We start from the raw sequence: 24,748 nt of genomic DNA, 5'->3' as shown, positions 1-24,748 counted from the left end.
TTATTATAACCCAGATCTTGTTTAGTTGACCCAGATCGAATACGGACAAAAAGAAGTAGGTCATGAAAAGGACATGCATTTTACTATCCTCTTTTTGGCTATATATCTTCTTATGTTTGTTTTTTATCACTTACATTAATTTTATTCGGCAGCTAATAATTAATATACCGTTGCATAGATTGAGACCTGAAAGAGATGGTTTGAAAAACAAGATAACAATATAAGTTTTACAACCCATGCATGTAATTAAAGATTTAATTGAATCTCCAAGCACAAAGAATTCCAAAGGATTCTCAGATCAGAAACTTGCTATCTACAGATCGATTGATCAGTCCTCTCTTGATTTCTCTTCGTTAAAGAATCAGTAAATTAACAGGAAGATTCATTCTTCTTCTTCTTCTTCTTCTTTCTTAATTACCTCTGCTAACTAACATGGCTACATGGAAAATTTAAACCCAACAGGCCAGCAGGTATTTATTTGCATCACCATTTACCAAGACGAGGGACATGCATGAATTTGGTGCTGATCCAGATGGCGAAGAGACAGGATCCCATGGCTTGGTCACATGGCTTGTCATACCTACATACATATATATATATATATATATATATATATATATATATATATACACACACACACATATATACATATATATATATATATATTGTGATTTAATTGGTGCATTGCAATACAAATAAAGTAGTGAGCAATAAATTTTATAATGAATAGAAAAGGAAAATATTTACACGTAAATTATTTATATTTAGGTGGTAATTATCCATACAATAAAATAAAATCAATAATTTTCTTATATAAGAAAGAAAGAAAGAAAGAAAACTAGGTTAGAGTAAGGTGAGTAAATCTAACTTCAAATTTAGCAATGAGTTCTTGTTATAATCTTCAAGTGGTTGAAAATATCTCTGAATCAAATACATTAAATATTCAGTCGAATTAAAGTCTGCATCAGCACTACTGTACCATGTAATTAAGATGACGAGTGAAAATAAATATAGATCTTATCTTGTTCTATGATCTTCGCTACAAGCTTAATTTCCTCCATGCTCACTGAGATCAATGTTTTCGAAATTGCGGATGCATGTGATGGATTAATTATAATTAAATCTAACAATAATATATCTTAATTATATTGAGTACAAAAATCTATTAATTAACATGGAGATGCTATTAAAAAAAGAAGATGCTGGGTGGATCAAATGGAATATCGAATCAAGGCAGCATGCATGGAGACAAAATTAATTAAGTAAATTGTTTCTTCAAAATGGACTGCATGAAATTAATCGAGTAAGCATGGAAGCATTATATTTCACAAGACCCTTACATTTGACTAGCTAAATGGTATTACACTAAGCATTGTACGAACACATGTACACATTAATGCAAGCCCGGCCCTTGATCTACCACAAGAGAAATAAGAGAAAAGTACTTCCAGTAGTATATATTTAGTTATATAAAGCACTGATTTATGTTTGACTAAAGTCCTCGGTTTTTGGGAAATTAATTAAGAAATATTTTTACTCATTCCAAACTGGAAACCAATTATGATCAACTTTTTCATAAACAAAATGCATTAGGGTTGCCTTCAAGAGCTTGTGATTTTCAACAAGGAAAGCTCAAAGTTGCTGGTTTTGAAGCAATGGGAAAACTTGGAAAAAGATCCTCAAGGATCGAATAGTTTTCTATTGTCGTCTGAGATATATAAAATTATAAGAGATCTGAAATTATTGTCTAGGAATCTCTCTCTCACATATGATCTAGAATCAAGAACATGGGATCCTATTTCTAGAGTCCCTCCCCATGCCATTTTCTTTGAATTAAAGAGAGAATATCAATAGACTAACCATCCCTCTAAAATAAATTAATAAAGGTAACAATTTAGATGGTGTCTCAGTGGTAAAAGTTTGGAATTAAAAGGTTTGTTTCCTTTATAATTTCAGGTTCAAACCTTATGGTTGCTTATATGATGGCCACTGGAGGCTTACATGATCGTTAACTTCAGGATCCGTGGGATTAGTCGAGGTGCGCGAAAGCTAACTGGATACTCACGTGAAAATAAAAAAATAAATTAATAAAAGCATTGAAATTGGCAACTGGAGATCCTTTCAAAGTTTCGAGTTTTTTTTGCATGCATCTGGATTTCCACAAATTAATGAGAAGAAGTGAAATTGAGCCCTATTACCTTTGTAAGCTAAGCACGGCCCAAGCCATAACCCAAAACGGCCCAATTAGTACTATGCCCTAATTGATCTTTCCTTCTTGGTCCTAAAAGACAGATATCATGGGACATCGACTGCTATTCAAACCCCTGCTGCCCTTTACAGTATATATTAGTACTTTCCAGCGACTAGGACAAAAAAAATAATAATAATAAAAAAAAAAACCCTAAACCTTAGAGCTAGCATAAGGGGTGAGGGTGTGTGCTTCAGTTTGTCCAGGACTTGGAGGAGAGCTGAGCCACTTATTGAGAAGACTAACGCCGGCGCCATTTTTCCACACAACTACACAAATTTAACCGTGTAAGAGTGTTTTAACCCGCAATATTAAGATTAAAATTAAGTTATTTGATAAGAATTCAAGAATGATTTTATATTATTCCTTGATAGGGGGTTTTGTGCATGTATTATCTTGTGTTTAATTTTTATTAATTTAATTAATATATATTTAGGAGTATATTTAGATGAGTTTTAAAAATGTCTTTGCATTGAAAAAAATATTAAATTAATGTTTTTATATGCTTTCCAATAATTTTGATGTGTTAATGTTAAAAATAAAATAAAAATATTATTTTAATGTATTTCTGTGCAAAAAAACCATGCACTACAATATCAAACAAGTAATTAAAATGAAAGTGATAGAATTCAATCTCTAAATTGTATGGTTATTAAAATAAAATTTTATTTTATTAATTAAAACTAATAAAAACTTTAAAAATCTCATTTTAAACTGAAATAAATATTTAAATTTTTTTTTAGAAACAATATTTTTATGTTAGCTTTTGGACTCAATATTTGAAATAAAAATATTTATAATAATTTATTAACACATATAATTCTTGATTTATTTTATTAAGTGCATGTGTAATATTTATATATGTTTTTTTGTTTATTAATGTGGGTGTCTGGGTCAGCTTACATGCACCTCGACTAATCCTGCGGGTTTTGAAGTTAATGACTATGTAAGTTTCCAGTGGTCTTGAAATTTATAGAATTTAAACTGATAAACTCAGAACCTGTCCAATTAACCATAACTGTATATGTTTTACCCATAGCATATCGCGTGTAATCAAACTAATATATATTGATGTGTCGGCAAAACCCGTAGACATGCCCCATATATATAGTAGGGTCACATCGGTTTCATTTTCAAAAGTTAAAACCTCATAATTCAAGATATATCCGAAATAAGTGGATGGTAAGAACAATCGGCAGAATTTTTAGTTGCTATTGAAATGATGAGAGAACTTGCCCTGGAGCGTAATGGCATGATGGACCCCAGGAAATTCATCATCGACACAATGTCCATCATTCTGATGAGAAGCAGATTTTATCATTTGCCAAGACAAAATCATTGGCTTTTGAAATTTCTGGGAAAAGGAAGTTTGTGATATAATTGGTACTGACTACTCTCGCGAAAAGATTGGGGGGGGGGGGGGGGGGGTCAAAGAATAGCCAGCAGAGACGGTCAAGCAAAACTCAAAAAGTGTTTCTTGCTTCCTTTGATCACCGGAGAGAGTGCCTGCACGGCAATAGTTGTTGTCATTGCCGATTGGCTTCACTCGAACCAAGAATTCATGCCAACATTGTCACAGTGAACCTCGCAACAGAAGGTTCACAGGAACGGTGGAAGCTTCGCAGCAACGGAGACTGACGAAGTCGGAAAAGCCTTAAAATGGCTGTTTGATGAGCTTTGAAGAATTTTTTGTTTAAGTTGGACTTTGGCTGGTAATCCATGATGTTTTCCTGCAAAAACAAGTGATCTCTTGCCCGTAGATAAATGTAATGAATAAAATGTTCTTCTTTTTGTAACTGCGTGCAAGGGTTTTTCCTTCTTTCATAGCTAGCGATCCTTGATGTTTATGCATCTAGAGATCTTTCCCTACAGGCAACCGGTACCTCAAGTCTAGTTACCGGCGCCACCGCCTCCAAATACAAGCCATTCTTTAGTACCCGGTGACCGACCCTCCCTCCCTCCATCCACCCTTTTCACCTCCTACCACATATCAAGTTTATCAAAACCATATGGCCCACATTCTCCACCATGATGACCTTTGATGAATATTAAAGTCATTTAGAGTTAGACTCTGACCCTAGAGATGGCTGATAACCACCCATTCCCTACAGATATTAATCATCATTCATGCAAGCAAAAGGTCTTATCCTCTTCCTAACTGGGCCACCAAATACACAAGGGAACAGCCAGAGAGCATATTGACTCATGATAATAGTAGTAACTAGTCAGCTATGGCAAGATAGACCTTCTTGTTCCCCACTAACACAAACAAAAAGCCCTATCCAGTTATTCATTAATCATTTCTTGCCCACTTTTTAGCCAAAACTATCAGAATGGGGGCCAGTGACCTCAGATCTAATGATCAGGATTACTTCTTCTGATGGCTGAGTTTAAGGTTTGTTGAAGAGACACGTCTTTGCCCCCACCTTTCCACCTTGATACCATAATCTATAATACATCCAAAGTGCAACCAGGGAATTCCATTTGGATCTGTGATTTCCAAATTTCAGCTGATGGACATACAGTGGCATAGATTATCCTACCAGCTCTACGCATAGATTACCCTTTAAAACTACTCCCAGCCTCCTCTCTTTTACACCAAGTTATTTTCTTAAAATCAAATTCCTTCAACCAGATAAAGGGATATGATGATATGCAAGTACTGGTCTAGTTTCCAAAAGCAACACCATGTTACATCAAACATTTTTTTTTTTTGTGAATTTAAACCACGAGCCTCTGCTGTTAGTTCTAATGTAAACTGGATCAATATTTACATCTAACATTCTTACATCACCGCAGCTAACAACTCATCATTGTCAAACAAAAATAACAAACACTACATTGCCAAAAAGAGCCCCAGCAAGATTTTCTTACAAAGGCATATCATGAGTTTCAAGCAACGTACCAGGTGACAGTCAACCTACGAACCGGCACTTTTCATTCTGCAAGTTAACTGATTACAATGAAGCTTTGGCTGCCAGCAAAATTGATCCTCAACATGGTGATCCAATACCGCCTTGCGTTTTTTCTTTCTCTCATCTATATTTACATGTTCCCTCGATTTGCTTGAATGTGAAACTAACGGGTCAGCCACATTGACCCTAGTGAAGAAAGGTAACTCCTTGTCCGCTTGGGGCATCCAATCATCAACCTTACCCCCCTCTTGAGAACATTCATGACCACCGTCTTTGGCATCTTTGAGGGACTTGGTCTTCACACTCATCATTGGAGCTGGGAGAGAACCCAACCTCAATGATAGATCGCACCCAATTTCTTGTGGTTGCAAAGGACTGTCCTTGTGATCAGCATGGCAGGTTTTAACAGGAGTGTCCTCGTTACAAGGGAAGAAGTTTTGCATAACAGCCACCTTGACAGGCTCCATGGTGCCAGGAAAAGTCTCAGGAAGAGCTCCACAACCTCGCTGTGGTTCTAGGCAACTACCATAGTATAAAGGGTAAACCGAGCACAAGCTTGGCATACGGTAATTTCCCAAGGGTAAACATTGGTTAGCGTTAGATAGAGGAATGCTATCATCTATAAAAAGAAATCTGTTAGAAGTGCCATTGCTTTGGCCAACAAAGTCTTGTGATTCTGAGCCTGGAGGGGTGGAATTCATGATTATGGGTTTTACCATGCTTGAATAATTAGGGAGGACATGCGAGTTGGATGTACGATTAGCCTGAATGGCACTGTGCACAGAACCAGAGGACAAAGTGTTTGGTTCCTGAGTGCTAGGACCAAGGTAAAAGCTCGGATTGCAATTCCGTTGGCTCCTTGAGGCTCTTCTCGGTGTGCAGCCCAAATTAAGGGCAGCTGAACAGTAATGAAATTGAGTGAGAAAGATTACACATAGCATTTACATGCAGAATATTGTCCGTACAACGTATCAAACAAAGTGGAGAATCACACAATATAGGACTTACAGTAAAAATGGCACCATGTGAGAAATAATTATAATGGTTGAATCAAGTACGATGACAGGCGCGCACACACTAAATCTAAATTTCAAAGTAGCACTCATTGTAATTGACTTCAAGCACTAAAAATTGGACCAAAACCATTCTAAACTCCAAAGTAACAAAATCTTTATTCAAGACATGCAGAAATCGAAGACGGTACCTTCAATGCAAGGTTGAAGAAGCTCTCCAGTTTCCGTACTCTCATCACGCCGAATTATGGTATTAATGGCATCATTTGTTCTGTCCCAAAGTGTCTTAAGCTCCATGTATTCAGCCTATGCAAGAATTAGAATCCAAAAGGAAGCTCTATAAGAAGACAGGATCGAAATCTACTAAACCAGAAAAAACTATGGACTATGCTGAGAAAACATAGAAAGCATAATAAATGTTAATTTTCAATCTTTAATTCATGAATTCTCAGCGCCCAAGCAGTATGAACTCAAGCTCAAAACTTCTTTAAAAAATCTTAGTTCGTCGACACTTTAACTCTGCTTTCAATTAACAATACACAAAGGGTAGAGGTGTGCAGATTTCAATTGACAGTGAGAGGATCAAAAAGGAGAAGGCTTTAACCTCAGAATTCGCTTTCGAGTACATAATTTCTTCTGCTTTCAGGACAACAACTGGGAGCTTCTCTTGCCATTCCTTGTTCTTCTTACTTGTTGAGCTATGAGCCTCATTAACAAGTCTAAGCAAAATACATAGCCAAAATCAGTGAAAAAGACAGAATTTATATCAGATATGAACATGCACAGAAACAAAGACAGAGGGAGAGGGGCACCGGAAAATTTCTTGAATCAGAGAACCTCTGATGGGTAGGTGTCTATCACTGTGCCAAGCTCTCCTAACACATTCATAAGGTCTTGGTCCTGGTCTAGGCATCTTCTTCTTCACCTTCACTAGCACTAATCCCTTGAGAGGAAGAAAGAGAGAAAGAAGGACCAAGATGATGACAAATTAAGCTGTGACTAGGAAGTAAAGGGTAGCATCAGTTTTTGGTTTCCTGTCTTTTTACTCTTGCTAGTGACTTTATCAAGTCTTTAAAATCACACACAAACACTGAACAGAACAACAACAACAACACAGTAGAGGAGTCCCAAAATGCAAGACGTGGTGAGAGAAGCAAAGGCTTTTCAGATTTTAGTATATTTTTTTTTAAGGGCTTTGCCTTACTTTTTCTCTCTTTTCTGTCACAAACTCAATTATTTCAAGAGGGTTGAGTTTCGGTGTGTCCCCCACACGTCCACATGCCTGCTTCCCCTAAACCCAAGAGTCCCCCTCTCTATTTCCCCCCCATTGCCCATTGGTTTTGGCCTTTTCTCTTTCTTTCTCGCCATTCAACTTTATCCCTCTCTTTAAATATTTTCCTGCCAGTGTCTTGTGGACCTTTTACAGTACTAGTAGATGCTGGGGCTGGGGTTGCATAGATACCACCGACAGTGACAATATTATCCGTTCTTCTCTCCCCCACCACAACATGGATGGTCACTGGTGTGAGGAAGGGTGGCCTCATGTCCTTACCATGCAAGCAAGCCTCTTGCTGAATTATCTGGAAAGTGTGCCCCATTCAATTACTAGAAAATAAAAGTCTCTTTTTTGGGTCGTCAAATGTGTCAAGATAAACCAAGAAAGGATTGAAATTTTCCTACTTTAATCCCCAGGAAATTAGCTTTGATCATGCATTTCACCATTATCACCATGTCCAGGAGCCGAAGGCAGAGCTTTTTCTTTGAGACTAACGTTTTTATCTATTTATTTCTTTTTTTATCAAATTAAATCTTTTTAAACAAAAAAAAAGGGGATCATTTATGGATGATTGTGGACAACCAATTAGTTGATGGGAAAATATTATTTATTTACATGAGAACTTGATTCTATTCTTAAGAACATCAAAAAGAAAATTCATAGTTTAATCAAGAAAAAAAAACTGTTGACTAGTTAGTGTAAAATGGCAAGAATTAAGGCGCGCGGGCCAATATTTTCCTAAGAATTTCTTCCTTTTCATTGATGTCTCCTCTTCTCCAGCAATCTCTTGCTGTGATTGCTTATGATTGCATTTACAGAGTACCATGTTCTGTTCATAAATCCATGGTTGATGGTATCAGGGAAACAATTGCCTTTGATTAAGGACAATATTGTAATTGTCTTAGAAGGCAAAATTCAAGCACTGCGATTTACAAGTGATGGCTTGGACATATCCAACATCATGATAATTGTAATTATCATTATTATTATTTCACAATTAAAGATATTTAAAAGAATTTTTTTAAATATTGGATTTAAGACTCGAATCCATATAATCAAAGAAGAAGACAAACCTTTTTAACTGAGTTGCTCTCGGTCTAGCACATATGCTTTTCTTTTAAACCTAAACCCTAAAAATAAATCTCTCCCTTTATTTGTTACATAATATATAGTGAAGAAAAAAAAATGCAATTACTGGGAAAAAAAACTTAGTTTACTTAGTAAAGTCAACGGGTACACAATTATTGGATAAAAACATGCATTTTTTAAACAAATCTTAATTATCGTTAATTAAATACAGATTTTTTTAAAAAAACTGACCGGCGCTAAAGGTGAGGTTGCTTTTTTTTCCCCGCAAACTATCTTATAAATGAGATATTATTAAGATTAGCTAGATACATCAGTACTTTATGTATATAATTTATTTAAGATTTAATGGGGGAAAAAAAGTCTGCAAATACCACACTGTTATTAAAACAGTAGAAAAGAGGATACGTTTATTTATTTACGGGGAATAAATACGAAGGATTCATTACGATGGATCTTCTCTTCAACTTGTGATGGATTTCCTACATGTTTTGCATGCATGTTCGTATAAAAAGAGATGGCAGCTAGTTATTACTGCCTCCATTATGTGACCAGTACTTGAAAGGGGGAGAAGAAAAGGACAGATGACCCAGGAAGAAAGAAGGTTAAGTAGTACTCCGTCGCTAGCCCAAGCCTACAGCAGCCATACACGATACTGGATCCCCTCCTTGACAGGGTTTTGCTGAGCAGGCTGCATGCATGCGTGTGTGTGTGTGTCAGTGCTCAGTGCCTCCGCTGCAGTGGTGTCAGATAGCCTCACTGTTTCGATAATTAGATGTGCACAGACAAATATGATTGAATCCTGATTTCTGATACCATGATGAAGATAGATGGGTTATTTTACAGGACAGGGAATAAGAACAAGGCCACAGCTCTTTTCTTTTATTTTCTGCAGCTTTTTGCTTGATGTGGATGCATGATGACTGAGAGTCTGAGACTGGGGTAGTGTTTCTAAAATTTAACCCTACACCGCTCAAGGTATTTAAACATTTATAAACAAATTAAAGCACAATAAATCATTAGCAATAAGCTAAATATTGATGTTATTAAATCTGGAATAGGCTGCATTTGTAAGAGACGTGGTCAAACCCAACAAAACCTAGTCAAAGTTGTTTTTTTTTAAATAAAAATTATACTTGAAATGTTGCAAAATATATTTATGTCACAGTGCAAGCCAAATAACAATTTATTTAACTAGATCAATGGTACGATGATTTGATAAGCTACTTTATTCTTAATCTTTTAACAGCCTGAGCCTGAGGACTCAACGGCGCTGGCGGGGAGGACAAGATCTTAATGAGGGCACACAAAATAAGGCATAGCGATGGAATATACATGTGAGGCCCCCACGGCCCACGCACTATGCCCTCCCGTTACATAACGGTAAGGCCCACAAAAAGTTCCATGCTGGCCACGTGTTCATCTTTCTTGATATCCAACAAAATTCTTTTTTCCACTTGCCAAAAAAGGAAACTCTCACGTGAAAAGTACGAAGACATCATCACCGTTTATCTCTAGATTTTTGATCCCAGTAAACACGCTCTAGGGCTGTGATTCAATTTCCCAACAAGCCACATGAAAAGTAACACAATCAAATGACACAAACACTACTCTATTTTAGCTAATATTCTAAGGTGTTGAAATATATATATATATATATATATATATATATATATATATATATATATATATATTCTCTCCTATTTTTCTTTTTTTGTTTATTTTCTTCTATGTTTTAAATATCTATTTATTTATAAATAGAGTGTTAATATATAATTGGATTAATAATATGAAATCTCTACTTAAATGGTTAGTTAATTACACCCGCAGTCAATTTAGCATCTTACAATTCAACCCATAAAACCTTAAACCCCTCTTCCCCACCAAATCCAAAAATCCAATCATCTTGAATTTTGCAAATTTTTTCGAAGAAATGCTTTCTCCAACCCCACTCTCTCTTTTATGTGCTTTGATCCTGTGCTTACCCTTGGCCGTTGTCTTCACTCTTCACCATCACCACGCCCACATCCACCACCACCATTAGTGATTGTAAAGAAGACAAAGTTACAATCTTTTCAACAAAAAACCTCCCTAAACTCAAAATCAAAACCCCCATTTCACCACAACCACCACCTCATCCTCCATCCCCACCAGGGTCACCACCAATACCTCTCAAGATGACGACTCACTTCTACATCTTGCTTCCCAAGTCAATCGAAGACCTAAATCACCAAAGAAACTAGCTTTCTTGTTTTTGACGACTACACCTCTTCCCTTTGCACCTCCATGGGAACTCTACTTTAACCAAATTAAGTAGAAGTACTCTCTTTAACATCTATATCCATGCAGACCCAACTTACAAGCACGACCCGCCATTTACAGGGGTTTTCACAGACAATGTTATCCACTCAAAACCAGCTAAAAGATCAACCCCCACTCTCATATCGGCGGTGCGTCGGTTACTATCCTACGCGCTTCTTCATGACCCTTCCACTTCCATTTTTGCCCTTTTATCCCCTTCTTGTATTCCTCTACATTCGTTCAACTTCACATTCAAATTCTTGACCAACTCGGGGAAGAGTTTTATTGAGATACTTGACAATGACGGTGGTGCTCATGATAGATGGGCGGCGCGTGGTGAAGAGTCGATGCTCCCGGAGGTGGGGTTTAAAGATTTTCGTATCGAGTCCCAGTTTTGGGTATCAACACGTAAGCATGCGAGGATGGTAGTGAGGGACATGAGGATTTGGCCCAAATTTAACCAAACTTGCTTGAGGGAGGACACATGTTATCCTGAAGAGAATTACTTCCCTACCCATATCCATATGCAGGACCCGCGCGGGTCAGTTTCTGCCACCCTGACAAGCGTTGACTGGAGTATTATTAGTGCTGGTGGTCACCCACGTAAGTATAAGGCGCCTGAGGTGGGCCCAGATTTTATATTGAGCTTGAGAAACAGAAGGCCGAGGTATGGTTACGAGGGAATAAACGGCTCTGATTTGTCAGTGATGAAACGAAATGACCCGTTCTTGTTTGCGAGGAAATTTTCTCCTGATTCGATCCAGCCGTTAATCAGTATAGCGAAGGATATCATCTTGAATGATTAGGATAATGGCGTTGTTGTAAAATTAATGGTTTTTACGGGCAATTGTATAGAAAAGAAGCTGGGAAAAACCCAGTGCTATTTACAAATTACAAACTTAATATTAAAAGTGCAAAACATTTTTTCCCCTTTAAAAAACTAATGTTACTTAAATCCGATTAAATTAAAACTCGAGTGAGATTCAAGTTGATTCTTTAATTTCTAAAACAATATTTTTTATGATCTGATAATTTATGTTTGGGCTTGTAGATTGTTGCATTGAGAAATAAAATATATTAGCATAAAAAGTAAAGTTTCTTGGCACGAATATTAACGAAATCATATAATTTTATATTTGTTGCCATTTATAAACACTAAAAAAAATATATAGAAGTTGCGATTAATAAAATTTAAATCCTCATATGGTAAGTTACCACCCTTTGGAATCATGATTTTTATGGAATTATGCATTTTTGAGCTGCGATTAATGCAAAAATGCTATTCTGGCAGTATTTTTAATTAATAGTGCTAATTTAAAAACAAAACCCAATAAAATACTGCGTGTTTATCAATTAACTAGACTTGAGCTGTCATGGTTGTAAATGTGGCCTCGCTCACTGACACAGTGTTGAGGACAGGCAAGCATTGAGTTGTTGTTCCTTAAAGAGAACACGTGAGAGTGTGTTTTCAAAGAGTTAAAGACCTCTGTGTTGTCATCAAGCTATGTACTGTCCATTAGGGGCTGTGCCTTCATGTCGTCACTGCTGGCTGCTATGCAGCTTCCCATCCCATGGTGATGGTTTTATGTGTTTTCACTTTCCTGATGGGGCCAACTAGCACCATGAATTGATGGCTGATTGGATTAATTATCTGTTGTTGTTGACCCATCGAAGGAGATGATGGAGGGAGAGGGGGTTGCTCGCTCAAGTTTCCAGATGAGAGAATTTATGATGGCGTTACAAATCCAGGTAAAGTTTCACTTCTAGCTCTGTTTTTTCTCCTTTTTTTTAAGGAAAAAAAACAGAGAATTCTTAAATAATATCATTTCAAAGTTTTTTTTAACCATAGTTATATATATATATATATATATATATATATATATATGAAGAACAATTTGGAATGGAATTGGACGGCAGGTCCATTTTAGAATCACTTTCGACCACTTGTTCGTTAGAGCTTCAATCCTTCTTCAAGAGATTTGGTTGATCCAGAACGAATCTACTTTTCTTGGCCCACTTCAATCTGGACAAGAAAATAACTAGAGGTGCACTCACTGCCTACCTGAGCTAATACTCCAACAATTCTAATGGATAAACTCAATGCATTGACTCAAAGCTGAGAGAGATTGCCATCCCCACCCCTGGGGGGCATGATCAGGTTCAAGCCACTACTGTCTCCCCTCCATTAGCACACACTATTATATACCTTGAAAGACAAGAAAGAAAGAAGGATTCAGGATTCATGAATTGGAAAATATTAGTTTAACTGATAAAAAAAAGTTTACTGTCGTATCAAAGATGAAGGATGAACTTATTGTCATCTTGATATTGGAAGGTTCGAGTTAGTCATCGAAACACGGGAAAAAGAACAAAGTAATTAGGATAAATTCTCTTATTGTCATCAATCAACAACAAAACAAAAGACTACGACACAAGATATGTAGGATTACAATACACACTAATTTGAAATCTTGAACAGAGAATTTTGCATCATATCTTCTATGGTTATAATGAGATCACGCTCAAAACATCATCGTGCAGAACAAAGACTGACAAAATGTACGTATACGATATTGAAGGTGCAGATAGCTTGATTAGCTCATGCATCCACAACTGCTTTAAACCTTTCAAGTGTCGCTCTGGTATAGGGCTCATTCAATGGGGACGGCCTTGAGTTGATGCAAAGTAAGCTGCTCATTTATCAGCCTAAATTTCTCTTTGAGTCTCTTGATCTGCAAAAAAAGAGTCATTTAGTTAAACAAGCAAACTAGAGAATGCCAGGATTGACAGATTTCCTACAGAAAGGATCAAAAAAAGAAATGGAAATAAAGAAAATAAAAACCCTTTTAAGGTCCATCTCTGTTTCTAGCTTCCGTTGGCTGAAAGAGTGTCGCAAGTTGGTGATGTCAAAAACGTTATCTAAATCATCTACAAATGCTGATTCTAGGTCCTGCAGAAGAAGTGCTGGCAACTTGTCTACAACCGGCATCAAAAGAAAACAGTTGAACTGCAAAGGACACATGCAAACTGTGAAAAGCTCACACATAAAAAGCTAGTAACAAAAAAGTTGGACAAATATTCAAAGCAATTGAAAACAAAAATTCTTGATTAAAAAGGAGGAAGCAATAGTGTGTCACGAAAAAGAAAATTGATTAACTGCTGTTGTCCCCTCCATGGTCAAGTATGTTTATGTTCAGAAAACGGAAAAAAATTATTTTTTTGAATCCACAATCAAAATATATTTTTCACTTGTGGAGTTTTTTTTTTTTTCTGTGGGGGAGAGGGTAATTTTCTAGAAGTTGATGTTCACCGTAAGTTTTGGTTCCTTCTTTTTTTCAAATTGGAAAATATCCTAACAAGACATGATCTTTGGAAAGAAGTAGGAAAAATGAGGGTAGAGCCAATCAACCACACACGGACATTTCGACCAAACTGCAAATGTAGAGGATGCCAAACCTTCAACTCAGCAGAGGCTAAGAAATACTCTCTTATGCCATGGAATATCTGTTGAACTAGACCATAAACAATTCTTTCAGATGAAGGGGCAAGTCTTCGATTCCAAAGGGTTTTGTCAAGAAGATCTGCAAGGCGTGTTTCTGTTGTCTGAACTGCAGAGCTTGAGTCAATGCCTGAAGCCAAATGACTGAGTTTGACATCAGCCCTTGGTCTATTGTCATGCTTCTCATTGGCAGCTGAAACCATGGATGACTCCAGACTAGCAGATATAGGATTAACTCCCATAGCAGACTGCTCCGTTCCACCAAAGGAGTCTAAGAATTGGCGTAACCCAGCCCGGTTCTATATATGGAACATAAAAAATAAGAACTTAAACCACAAATAATCTGAATAGCACATCCACAAGTTCATTTATCTTAAGAGTGGATGGAAAGTTTTATACGTAATCATTATAGATGCCAAAGTAGTTACTTTGCAGGCTTCTGAAGGAGCAGTTACAGCCATTATTAACAATAGCACTATTATGCAAAGCATGATGCTTATCAAATTAAAGAGTCATGTCAAAAGTGATAATTAGGAATCTATTTATTTCATAAACATCCCTTGTTAATCAACTATGACTAACCTTATTGTGGAGGGACCATGTTACATAACGTGTGGTGCTTTCTAAGTCCTCCATGCATCTGCAGCAAATATTAAACAAGAACGGTAAGTATGAGTGCAAGTTATGATTTGTTGAGGAAGAATTTTGCACGAGACTGATAAACTCTGTTGAACACCAGCTATGAAGTGTCGCTTTTTGCCTAGGAAAATCATGGATTTATCCAAGTGTTGTTTTGAAAAAATCTTGTTTGTATACTATTCTCTCTTATTTGATGCAGTTTGCATGCCTATCCATATCTATGTGATGGTGCTCCTTCGGCAGTCGTACATTGGGAAATTTGAATTTTGATGCACTCACTTTCCTTCAGCCCTCCATGGTAGAAAAATATCTCAGAGAACTAAATCCAAAGTTAGCAGTTTTTTTTCTCCTTAAAAAATCATAAAAATAAAATAACCAGTGTAAGGAACAAGAAGAATACTTTTCACGGCATGCCCTTTCTGTAGATTCGGCGAAGTTGCTGAAGGCGGAATCAACACGCTTGAGGAATACATCATGACCACTTAGATACTCACCATCTTTCTGTTACAAACAATTTCAGGTATGAGATAAATGAACGAATAACACAACTATTCAGAAGGTCCTACAGATATAAAGGAAAACGACCAAAATAGAACCTGCACCTGAAGAAGATAGACCGAGATTGGAAGTAATCTCTTTAAGACGTACAAGAGCCTACAACCTAACTGTACCAAAGGAGGATAGTTATTAGTTTTGAAGTACAAATTCAACTATACCAGGAGAAGAAGTGTCCAAATTTTGCAACATATAGCATGAAGCAAACCAAAAACAGGACTACTACTTTCATAGTCCAAAATTTATGTTCACAAAAATCATAATGGCAGAATGACCAATATATTGATTGAAAGTCATGCGAGTAAATCAAATTAAAATTAATTACATGAGTGAGATTCTAAAACACTATTGCATAATCCCGTCCTGTTTATCAGTAAAAGATGAAGAGCGTAAGCATCATACTGCTCAATTCTCTAAAGCTTCTGAAAAGATGGCATGATAGGAAAAAAGTAAATGACAATAAGACAAGCAACCAGAATTTTCTGAAAAGCTCAACATTCTCCCAATGATTAAGAAAACAGGACAGTTTTATCATTAAGAACATGATAGAACACAAATCATTCTTTTGCGAGAAATTGTTTGGGATTTCATAATTGGACAGATTTATCATTAAGAACATGATATAACATGAATCATTCTATTGTAAGAAATTGATTGGTATTTCATAATTCATTAACACTCTAGTAACTTCGAAGTATATTTTCTTGTGCTCCCCTTATAGAATTCTGCTTGAGCGGGACCATAACTCTACAATCCCTAACATATCACAAACTGTTTTCCAAAATTATGTTTCTAAAATTATGAGATAATCACTGACATTATCATGAGATGCATTTAGCATAAATATCTTAAATTGAAATATGTTCAATCGATTATTTGTTCCTTAAGCAACAGGGGAGGCATGCCAGGAACATGAAGGGTAGAACACAGGAGAGGCTCTAGGAATGCCAGAATTTCAGTTAAAACTTTTGTTGACAACTTGAAAGCATCAAGCGGATAAAGTTTCCCTGTTAAGAGACATGCTTCTTTAGAAGCAGGCTTTTGCTTGGACATGGCCCGTAATGTAACCCTGGTGTTTTTGCTCAAAATTTGCGTTGCAAGGTTTAAAGAAGATGCAGAACAAGTTGACAGGGAAGTTGCATTCAGCTGGCTATCTAATCTCTAGGCTGCACCTCAAAACAGATAGGATGCACTTAAAAGCAGCAAAAGAAAAGGATTTGGTATAATCCCAAAATTGGTCGTATAAATCATTTGTAACAATAAATTACATGTACTGCCACCTAGAGGGGTAAACAAGAGCATACATCAGCTCACCTGATGAAGAAAAGGTTCGAATGTATCACGAGCCTTGGCTACAGCTATTACACAAGCCGTCCTGATCCACAAAATTGTAGAGAAAAGGGAGATCAGATAACTGAAAGAAACAAATGTTTCCCATCTCAGAAAGCATTGGTAGCTGTTCAATCAAATCTCAAGGATACCTAGAGTAGTTAGTTCCGTCATGGATATCTTCAACTCCACATGCATTCACAATTTCTTCACGTGTAATTTGAGGGCATTTGATTCCCCCAACAACAAAACGGAATTCAGCCATTGCACGATGATATTGTGCACCCCCATAAAGACGCATCCCTGCATTCTACATGTAAATTGCAAAAATGTCAACCTTCCATAGAGATTATTGAACTGTCCAATATTTAATATTAGTTGGTTGTGGTAATTGGCTAACATTTTTTTTCTTTGTGCTAATACTAGTCACAAGAAGAAAAATCTCCTCATATCAAGTAGACTTGACCAGTCAATATAGGCCAAACAAATATGGAATGCAACTTACAGAGAGAAACAGACAAGAAAACCTTAAGACACTCAATGACTTGAAAGAGGAGGAAAAGAAAAACATCCCAGCATTGAGCCTGGAAGTCTAGGAGCTACACGCAACGCAACATTTGCAGAAGGCAATGAGAATCTTTTGAAATGAATTCACAAAAGGAGGGAAGAAGGAAAATTGCAGGAGTAAAGAATACAGAACAAATAAAAGAAGAAATTAAAGAAAGACTCAAAATCATATAACAGGAAATCTGATCTCATTGTGGATCCGCTAAAGACACTCATGGTGAAGTTCCATAGCAAAACACAATAAAGATGTCCAAAAAAAAATGGTCCACGAGAATTGCTATAAAAGAAGTAGTTCTTGAAGATTCAGAAATTGCATTGCACTAAATTATCCAAATCACCAAGACTACAGCATATGTCCATAAGATATTATGGTTTCTCTCATTCCCAAAGCCAACAAAAAGTTCTAGTAGAGGACCATGTCATCTACCTTATGCAGAACCACCTACTTTACCCATAAAATCAAAGTGTTTGTTCCCCAAATTAAGCACCCACCAGCAAAAATGAAAACCCTAACTTACCAAGACAATTGGCAAGAGAGAAAAACAATTATATTTAAAGTAAAGGCAAGGAGAGAAAGGAATGATTTGGAAGAAACAGCACTCAATCCCATCGACCCAAGTTTTGCCAAAACTTTGTTTTGAACAGCCATCAATGAAATCAGTGACATGTAGCCCATGATTTCCATTGTTTCACAGCGCACCACCTCACTCTCGGTATATTTAGTGGTTGAGAATCAAATGTCCATGCCCTTCCAACCAAGCACCCTCTTAAGAGTTCTCTAGCCTTACAGTCCAAAACAACCTCAACCATCTCATTGTCACACACCATTATGGTAGCATTTCCTATATTCCTCTCAGTAAAGCAATGAGAATGCTTTATAATGACATTGGAAAATCATACACACCTACTACAAAGGCATAAAGAAATTGTTGACAAAAATATAACATATACAGCTTACAGGTATTAGCTTGAGTGGGAATTGAAGACCATCAGTGCCAACAAATGCCCCTCCATTACTTCTCTCATCTTGCAGTGTTTCGCCTGCAATAAACACTACAGCACTGAGTATACTGGCATATTAAAATAGTAAGACAATAATAAAAATTGGGCCAAGTTATAAAAAAAAAAAAACCCTGAACTTTAGCGATTCTTAAAGCTCCTCTGAACTGAAAAACCACAAAAATTTAAGCCTTGTACTAAGACCCTATTGCAGTTTGGTCCGACCACTAGTAAAATGTAAGTTTCTGTTGATTTTGACATCCTCCGATTATGGGTTATGTGGGGCCCTTTTTAAAGTTGAAGGAGGTCAAAATTGACAAAATACCACATTTTTCTAACAATTGGATCACATTGCAATGACATTTTGCTTTGAGGCTTCAATTCTAGGGATTTTTTTTTTAGTTCAGGGGGACTTCAAAATAAAGTCCAGTCTTTTACAATTTGGCCTAAAACTTAAACTAGATGGGAGTTCAAAGATCGCAAGTTCATTTCTTTGAGTGCTGACAATGTAACAAAGCAATTCTTGACCTCTACCAAAAACTAGTTGAAATGCTACATGGATCCTTTCCCTTTTAAGTCCACTCATATAAAGCTACATATGATTCAAGGTGAGAAAATGGGGGCTGAAAAATCACAGGAGTAAATGTCATGGTACAAACATAAGTGTATAACTTTTTTATGAGGGATGATATTTGGTGGATGTGGAAAGTTAAGAATGTAAATGAAGGATAATGATGGGACTCACAGATTAAAGACAAACAATATTGGTGGAATTCACGACATTGACAAATGAAAATGGGAGGGCCACAGTACCCTTAGGATGAGGGTTTGGGACAAAATGTTGCCCATTTTTATTATTATCTAATGAATGTTTGGCTTGCAAAACTAAAGAATATGGTGAAAAGGTTTACTAGTGATTTTTTCACTGCCTTAGAGCCCTCTATCAAGCATATCCTTAAAAATTTGAGCAGCACTTTTCTCAGTTTTTGGAGAGCCTTGGATCTACTACTAAGACAGATCTACTACTGGAACCATGTGACATAATATTCAACTAATTCATGCTAGAGGAGAAGATAATAAAATAATATTTAAACAATGGTAAAGTTGTCTGTGGTGTGCAATATCAATCAAATGATTTACCAAACTTATCTGGAGGAGCAACAACTGTCCCTTTCAACAACAATGACAGCTGAACATGTAAAGATTTAGTTAGAATGCATAAATGAGTCAAAAGCATAGGAAAAAACTATTGAGAATCATCAGTAACTGTGGGTGGTGGTGGAGTATCCGTGTCAGTGTGATTATATATACATTGCTCGAGGTCAAGGAACCACTTAATAGGCTAGAAGAGATATTAAAATATTGACAAAAGGTGAAAGTCGATAGAAACCTTGGTTATGAATAGATCGTGAAATTTTCTCCCTTTCTCCTTCAATTTTACTTCATCCAAAGTGCTGCATGCTTAACAAAGAATATGGTAAAGTAACTAGTGGCAAGGAAAGAAGTTAAAAGATACCCATCACAATGAAAACAGGAGGTAAAAAATGAAAGTACTCAAGCCCCTAACCAAGTTTATCAGAAACTGAAAAATGAAAAGGCTATAGGTTAGACCCCTATTGCCTCAAAACGACCTTTGTTATAACTTCAACAACAAACCTGAGTTCTTTGTTTATTTCATTCAGCTTTCTTGTTGCAGTGCGATACTCCTTTTCAAGAAGCGGAATGATCAATGGAACACTATCCATATACCTGACAGGAACATAAATTCTCAAATTTTAGTCATGGTAGATAGCTGGTTAGCGCGGAGACGTATCGTGGTCAGAACTTATGCAAAAAGATAATATATATTTATATATCAGCTATACCTCTTCTGTAGCAATTCTTCCAAAAAGGACCTTAACTTGCTAACACCTATTCTATTTCTTTCTTGCATTGATAATGGGCGGCACAGCTTTTCCTCCAAAGATGCAATGTCTTCCACCTCTCTCAAGGATATGGCCTGCATGTAGTTTGATTAACAAATTTTGCAACAGAATAATGCTGGAAAAAACAACCCTCTAACTGTATAACATAAAATAGGGGTTACAATATTACAGTAGTGTGCATCTAATATTTGCACTAAATAAAGCCTCCTTGTTTAGCTACACTACAGGAACAACAACATACATGAACTTCTTGTTAAATGACTCTAGTTTTATCAAAATTAATTCCAAAGATGCAATGTATTGTTAACTTTGTTGGCTCTAACAATTGTAATTTAAGAGCACCAGGTTCATGAGATTGTGACAACCATCAGCATCAACCAAATAAGATATGCAATTTCTAACATAAAACATGAGCATTTCATGGTGTGCATGGTTCGAGCAACATTTGATGCACAAGAACTTAACTCAGCCTTTTCAGATAACTACAGGATGCAGGAAAAGTCTGGCGAAAGTTTATTGTTGCTTAGAAATTGAAAACATAGGGCTGAAAGTTATGCAAATAAAAGAAGTTAGGTAGATTAGCCTCACACTAATAGTTCAACGAATCACTCGCATAAAAACCAAACCATCACACATGGGAGAATCACTACTTAATGGAAACATCACATTTTCACAACATATAAAGCTAAGGCTGCATTTTATTTATAATAAACTTCATCATACTGAAATTGATAAGCTACAAGCATATGTGTAGGCTTGAGTTATTCCTAATCCAAAATAGACTACGATTACTAAATAGCATAATGCTCCAATTTTAACTAGCAAATGGAAACATAAATAAGAAATCTAAATCTTCTTACTAAAAACACGCTTGATATTTCCTGAATGCATCTTTAGTAGGAAATCTACTGAAATTACAGATTTGCCCTAAATATTCACCAAAGTCACAGTTAAATCCCTAGGCTGCATCACTATTCATCTATTATATAGCTGCAACTTTACAACTTAAGCTTAGAGGAACACAGAATTATGAATTTGAATGATAGATTAAATATTGATCATATAACAAGGAGCACGTTGCAGTTGTAAAAGTTCCCGATCTACTTCATTAAGTCAATATTAATTTGATGATTGGAGATTCAAACCTGCTTAAATTCATCATTGGAGCTATAAACTGAATCATGGCCAGAACCAACTCTTCCAGAAGGAACTGATGTGAAGAAGGGAGAGTCACCTAATATGAAACCATCAAGTGTATGCGCTGGTGGTGAAAGGAACACTTCAACATCAGATGAGCGAGCAAACTGAGGTATTCTAGTGTCAAGCTTTGTTGAGACAACAATAGTCCTTGAGAGCTCAGGATCAATCTGTAAGCAATCAAAAAAGAATTGATGGTTTACAAATAGCAGTAAAGATTTACAAGCAATTATTCATTCATGAGACAGACTTTGAATCACTATGAATCAAAAAAACTTAAAACTTCAATCCGGTTGTTAAGGAGAATAACAGCCAAAATATTCTTCCCGGGTATAGAGATTTATCAAAAACAAAATTTGGGAGAAGCAAACACATGTTGGCTTTGATGCTATTCAAAGATTATCCTAATATTCACCCCATTGCTATCTCAAGTAAGATCACTCCCACTGTCCTGTGAAAAGAAGCACATATAGTTCCTTAATGAGAAGTTTCCAAAAAGGTCCTCAAATTATCCTCCCTACAATGTGAATCCAACAAAAAGCTTTACACACTCAAGTGATCAAAAGAAACATACTTGCATTACAACTCTTCGAGTAGTTGCATTACTCCAGTCACTACAATCTTCAAGACACAATATAATGAATTCTTTATGCTGCATTTTTGCTCTCACAAGTGACTCCACCGCATGAGCTTGACTCTGAATAAACAAATATAACACATTAAAAATTCAGAATAAAAAATCAAAATTCACAATCACAATGCTAAATCATAAATTCCTTTTTCGGACCTGTAATGCTTGATTTTTCCGGCCCGGGGCAGGAGCAATAAGTCCAGGAGTATCTATAATAGTAAGATTCGGGCAATGCTTGTATTCCACTCTTATAATTATCTCCTTAGCTGAAAATTGAAACGACTCCTTCTCTAACCTCATGTTTTCAGACTCGATGTATGCCTGGAGAATATGATTCCATCCTCAATCAAAACGAAAATTCGAGAGAGAGAAAACTTTTTCGGCGAACAATTAAATCAAAGTTAAAGCAAACCTGAATTTCATGGAGGGATTTCTCCTGAGCAAAAGAGGGGTCATCATCAGAGACAAGATGGCAAGTAGGGACCTCACATTCAGGATCATATTTCATATGGAGAGTAATGGGGCGACGAGTCTTGGTGCCGCCGCCTACATGGTTGAATTGAAAGCCCATTAGACCTTCCACCAGTGCACTCTTTCCATCGGTTTGGTGGCCCACCACTAACACAGCCGGTGCGTCGAATGGAGTCTTCAGTTCCTGTGCTAACCCATGTAGCTCATTATAAGCTTCATACAGCCTCCATTGCTCCTCCATATCTAGTTTTCTCCAAACTGAAACTAAAGATTTTACCTGGCTCACCGACTCTTGCTGTTACTTATCCACTTGATTGGCAGTGTGGTTGCGGGTACTTTTCAAATAATTTTTCATGTCAAAATACATGTCAACGATATTTTTTTATTTTTTAAAAATTATTTTTGACATCAAAACATCAAAACGATCTAAAACATACAAGTCATATTAAATTTTAACAAAAAAAAAAACAAAAAAATTTCAAATTTTTTAGAAACGCAGCCGCAGCCGCGTTCCCAAACGGTCCCGAAGTCGGGGTTGTGGGTTTTTGTTAACAGTGTCTTCACTGTTCTGTAGCATTGAGTTAACTATATGTTAGTCCCTGTATTGTTTCAAAGAGAATAAATCAGTCCATTTTGTATGACGAATAATTAAATAGTCCATGTAGGTTTAAATTATTCTTTTGCAGAAATTTGATGTGTTTTTGCGGTGCCAAGTGTTTGTTTTTGCAGAAATTTAATTTTTTTAGTTCAAATTAATTTTTTTTTATGTATTTTGATTGTTTTAATATATTAATATTAAAAATAATTTTTTAAAAAAATATTAATTTCATATATTTTTAAATAATTTTTTTTAAAAAAATAACTGCTATTAAAATAATCAATGCTAAATGTATTCTTAAAAAAAAATGATGATATCATCGTGCATTTATCTTTGATTTTTCGAAAAACAATTGTCGAGTAGATTTTTCATAGTGAAGATGTCGGCCCATAAACAGGCCCAGTAATAATTTCTTCGACAATTTGGACCCGGACTGAGCAGTTTAGTCTTCGCTTTGGACTACTTGTCTTTGCTTTAACGTTGGTAGATCGACTCGACAAAGTCTAAACAAGTTGCCTTGTAATTTCTTACTTCCTTTTATATATATATATATATATATATATATATATATATAAGAACGGAATTAATTGGATGTACAGATAATTCTTCTTCGAATTGAGTTCTTGTGTTTTTTTTATAATAATTGAGTACATGGTTATAAAAACCGACTTACTTTTCAAGTAGCTTCATCATTATTAATTTAGGATTTAAACTTGAATTTCATATTAAATTATTTTAGAAATTGATCTGGTCAATTAAAATTCAAATGAACCTGGTTTGACTTATTAGAATAATTTTTTCTAAAAGAATGATATTTCAATTTTTAAAAAAATTAAAATAATATTATTTTTATCCTTTTAAAATCTTTCTAGATTGAGTTGTCTAACCCTTAGCCTAAGTCTTAGACTGGATTATGTCTTAAATAATTCTTAAATTCAGTTTTGACACGTTAAAACTAAAGTCTTTTTTCAATTGGACGACCTTAGACAGACCATTGACATGTAGATCTAACATTATATTCGTCAAGAGATTTCGGGAGAAAAAGAAAAGGCAATTTATGTACTTTTTTAGATATCATTTAGTTGATGTCCCGGGAAGAGACATAAACAATAAAAACAAAAAAGATAAATAAATAAAAAATTGAGATAAAACCGTGTTGATATATAAAATAAAGTGATCATTTTTATATCTAGTTAGATTATAGTGGACAAGATAAGTAAATTATGAAAAAATATATTCTACTTTTATTGTCAAACTTATATATTTTAAAATAATAATTCGATATATATTTTTTATTTTATTTTTTATTGTGTTGGAATTAATAATATTATAAAAACCCTAGTTATAAGATCAGGACTGACTTCACAAGTTGATTTGGGGCTTAGAATGATCCGAGTTTAAAAAAAAATAAAGAAATGATTGACTTGACTTGACCCAGTTAGCAACCTAGGTCATACTAGGATAAAACTCGGGTCAAAAACTTGTTGACTTCTTTGAAG

At 35.8% G+C, this 24,748-nt stretch overlaps 3 protein-coding genes across 3 annotated transcripts; 1 reads left to right on the top strand and 2 right to left on the bottom strand.

Annotated features, from left to right (window-relative positions):
• Window positions 1-4,939: 4,939 nt before the first annotated feature.
• LOC133689028 (uncharacterized) lies at window positions 4,940-7,518 on the bottom strand. Its single transcript, XM_062108730.1, has 4 exons — window positions 6,989-7,518; window positions 6,781-6,895; window positions 6,368-6,482; window positions 4,940-6,061 (listed from the first exon to the last, which is right to left on the bottom strand). The coding sequence occupies exons 1-4, from the start codon at window positions 7,087-7,089 to the stop codon at window positions 5,169-5,171; spliced, it is 1,224 nt and encodes a 407-aa protein (XP_061964714.1). The 5' UTR covers window positions 7,090-7,518; the 3' UTR covers window positions 4,940-5,168.
• A 2,809-nt stretch (window positions 7,519-10,327) lies between these two features.
• LOC133688268 (glycosyltransferase BC10) lies at window positions 10,328-12,470 on the top strand. The gene is given in 4 exon segments (XM_062107694.1): window positions 10,328-10,347; window positions 10,693-10,851; window positions 10,853-11,660; window positions 12,360-12,470. Coding segments are annotated over 4 exon segments (1,098 nt in total).
• Window positions 12,471-13,201: 731 nt separating this feature from the next.
• On the bottom strand, window positions 13,202-22,979 carry LOC133689025 (dynamin-like protein ARC5). The gene is made up of 17 exons (XM_062108728.1): window positions 22,593-22,979; window positions 22,337-22,501; window positions 22,124-22,246; window positions 21,498-21,719; window positions 20,293-20,426; window positions 20,084-20,176; window positions 19,818-19,881; window positions 19,568-19,616; window positions 18,387-18,469; window positions 17,014-17,171; window positions 16,847-16,907; window positions 15,580-15,642; window positions 15,378-15,478; window positions 14,921-14,978; window positions 14,296-14,637; window positions 13,682-13,846; window positions 13,202-13,571 (listed from the first exon to the last, which is right to left on the bottom strand). Exons 1-17 carry the CDS (start codon window positions 22,890-22,892, stop codon window positions 13,491-13,493), a joined length of 2,262 nt encoding a protein of 753 aa, XP_061964712.1. The 5' UTR covers window positions 22,893-22,979; the 3' UTR covers window positions 13,202-13,490.
• Between the last annotated feature and the right edge of the window lie 1,769 nt (window positions 22,980-24,748).

This window comes from Populus nigra, chromosome 3, assembly GCF_951802175.1.
Source record: "Populus nigra chromosome 3, ddPopNigr1.1, whole genome shotgun sequence".
Taxonomy (NCBI): Eukaryota; Viridiplantae; Streptophyta; class Magnoliopsida; order Malpighiales; family Salicaceae; genus Populus; species Populus nigra.
Note: the sequence above shows the minus strand (reverse complement) of the source record. Positions and strands in the feature narration are given on the sequence as shown.

Bases quoted from the DNA above. Each gene is read 5' to 3' on its own strand.
- LOC133689028 (XM_062108730.1), bottom strand. From the start codon at position 7,089: ATGCCTAGACCAGGACCAAGACCTTATGAATGTGTTAGGAGAGCTTGG. The intron at 6,483-6,780 runs GTTAAAGCCTTC...ATTCTTGCATAG, and splicing joins ACTCGAAAGCGAATTCTGAG to GCTGAATACATGGAGCTTAA. The intron at 6,062-6,367 runs GTACCGTCTTCG...ATTACTGTTCAG, and splicing joins TCTTCAACCTTGCATTGAAG to CTGCCCTTAATTTGGGCTGC.
- LOC133689025 (XM_062108728.1), bottom strand. From the start codon at position 22,892: ATGGAGGAGCAATGGAGGCTGTATGAAGCTTATAATGAGCTACATGGG. The intron at 19,882-20,083 runs GTTTGTTGTTGA...TTAAGCATGCAG, and splicing joins GAAATAAACAAAGAACTCAG to CACTTTGGATGAAGTAAAAT. The intron at 13,847-14,295 runs GTTTGGCATCCT...TGTCCTTTGCAG, and splicing joins TAGCCTCTGCTGAGTTGAAG to TTCAACTGTTTTCTTTTGAT.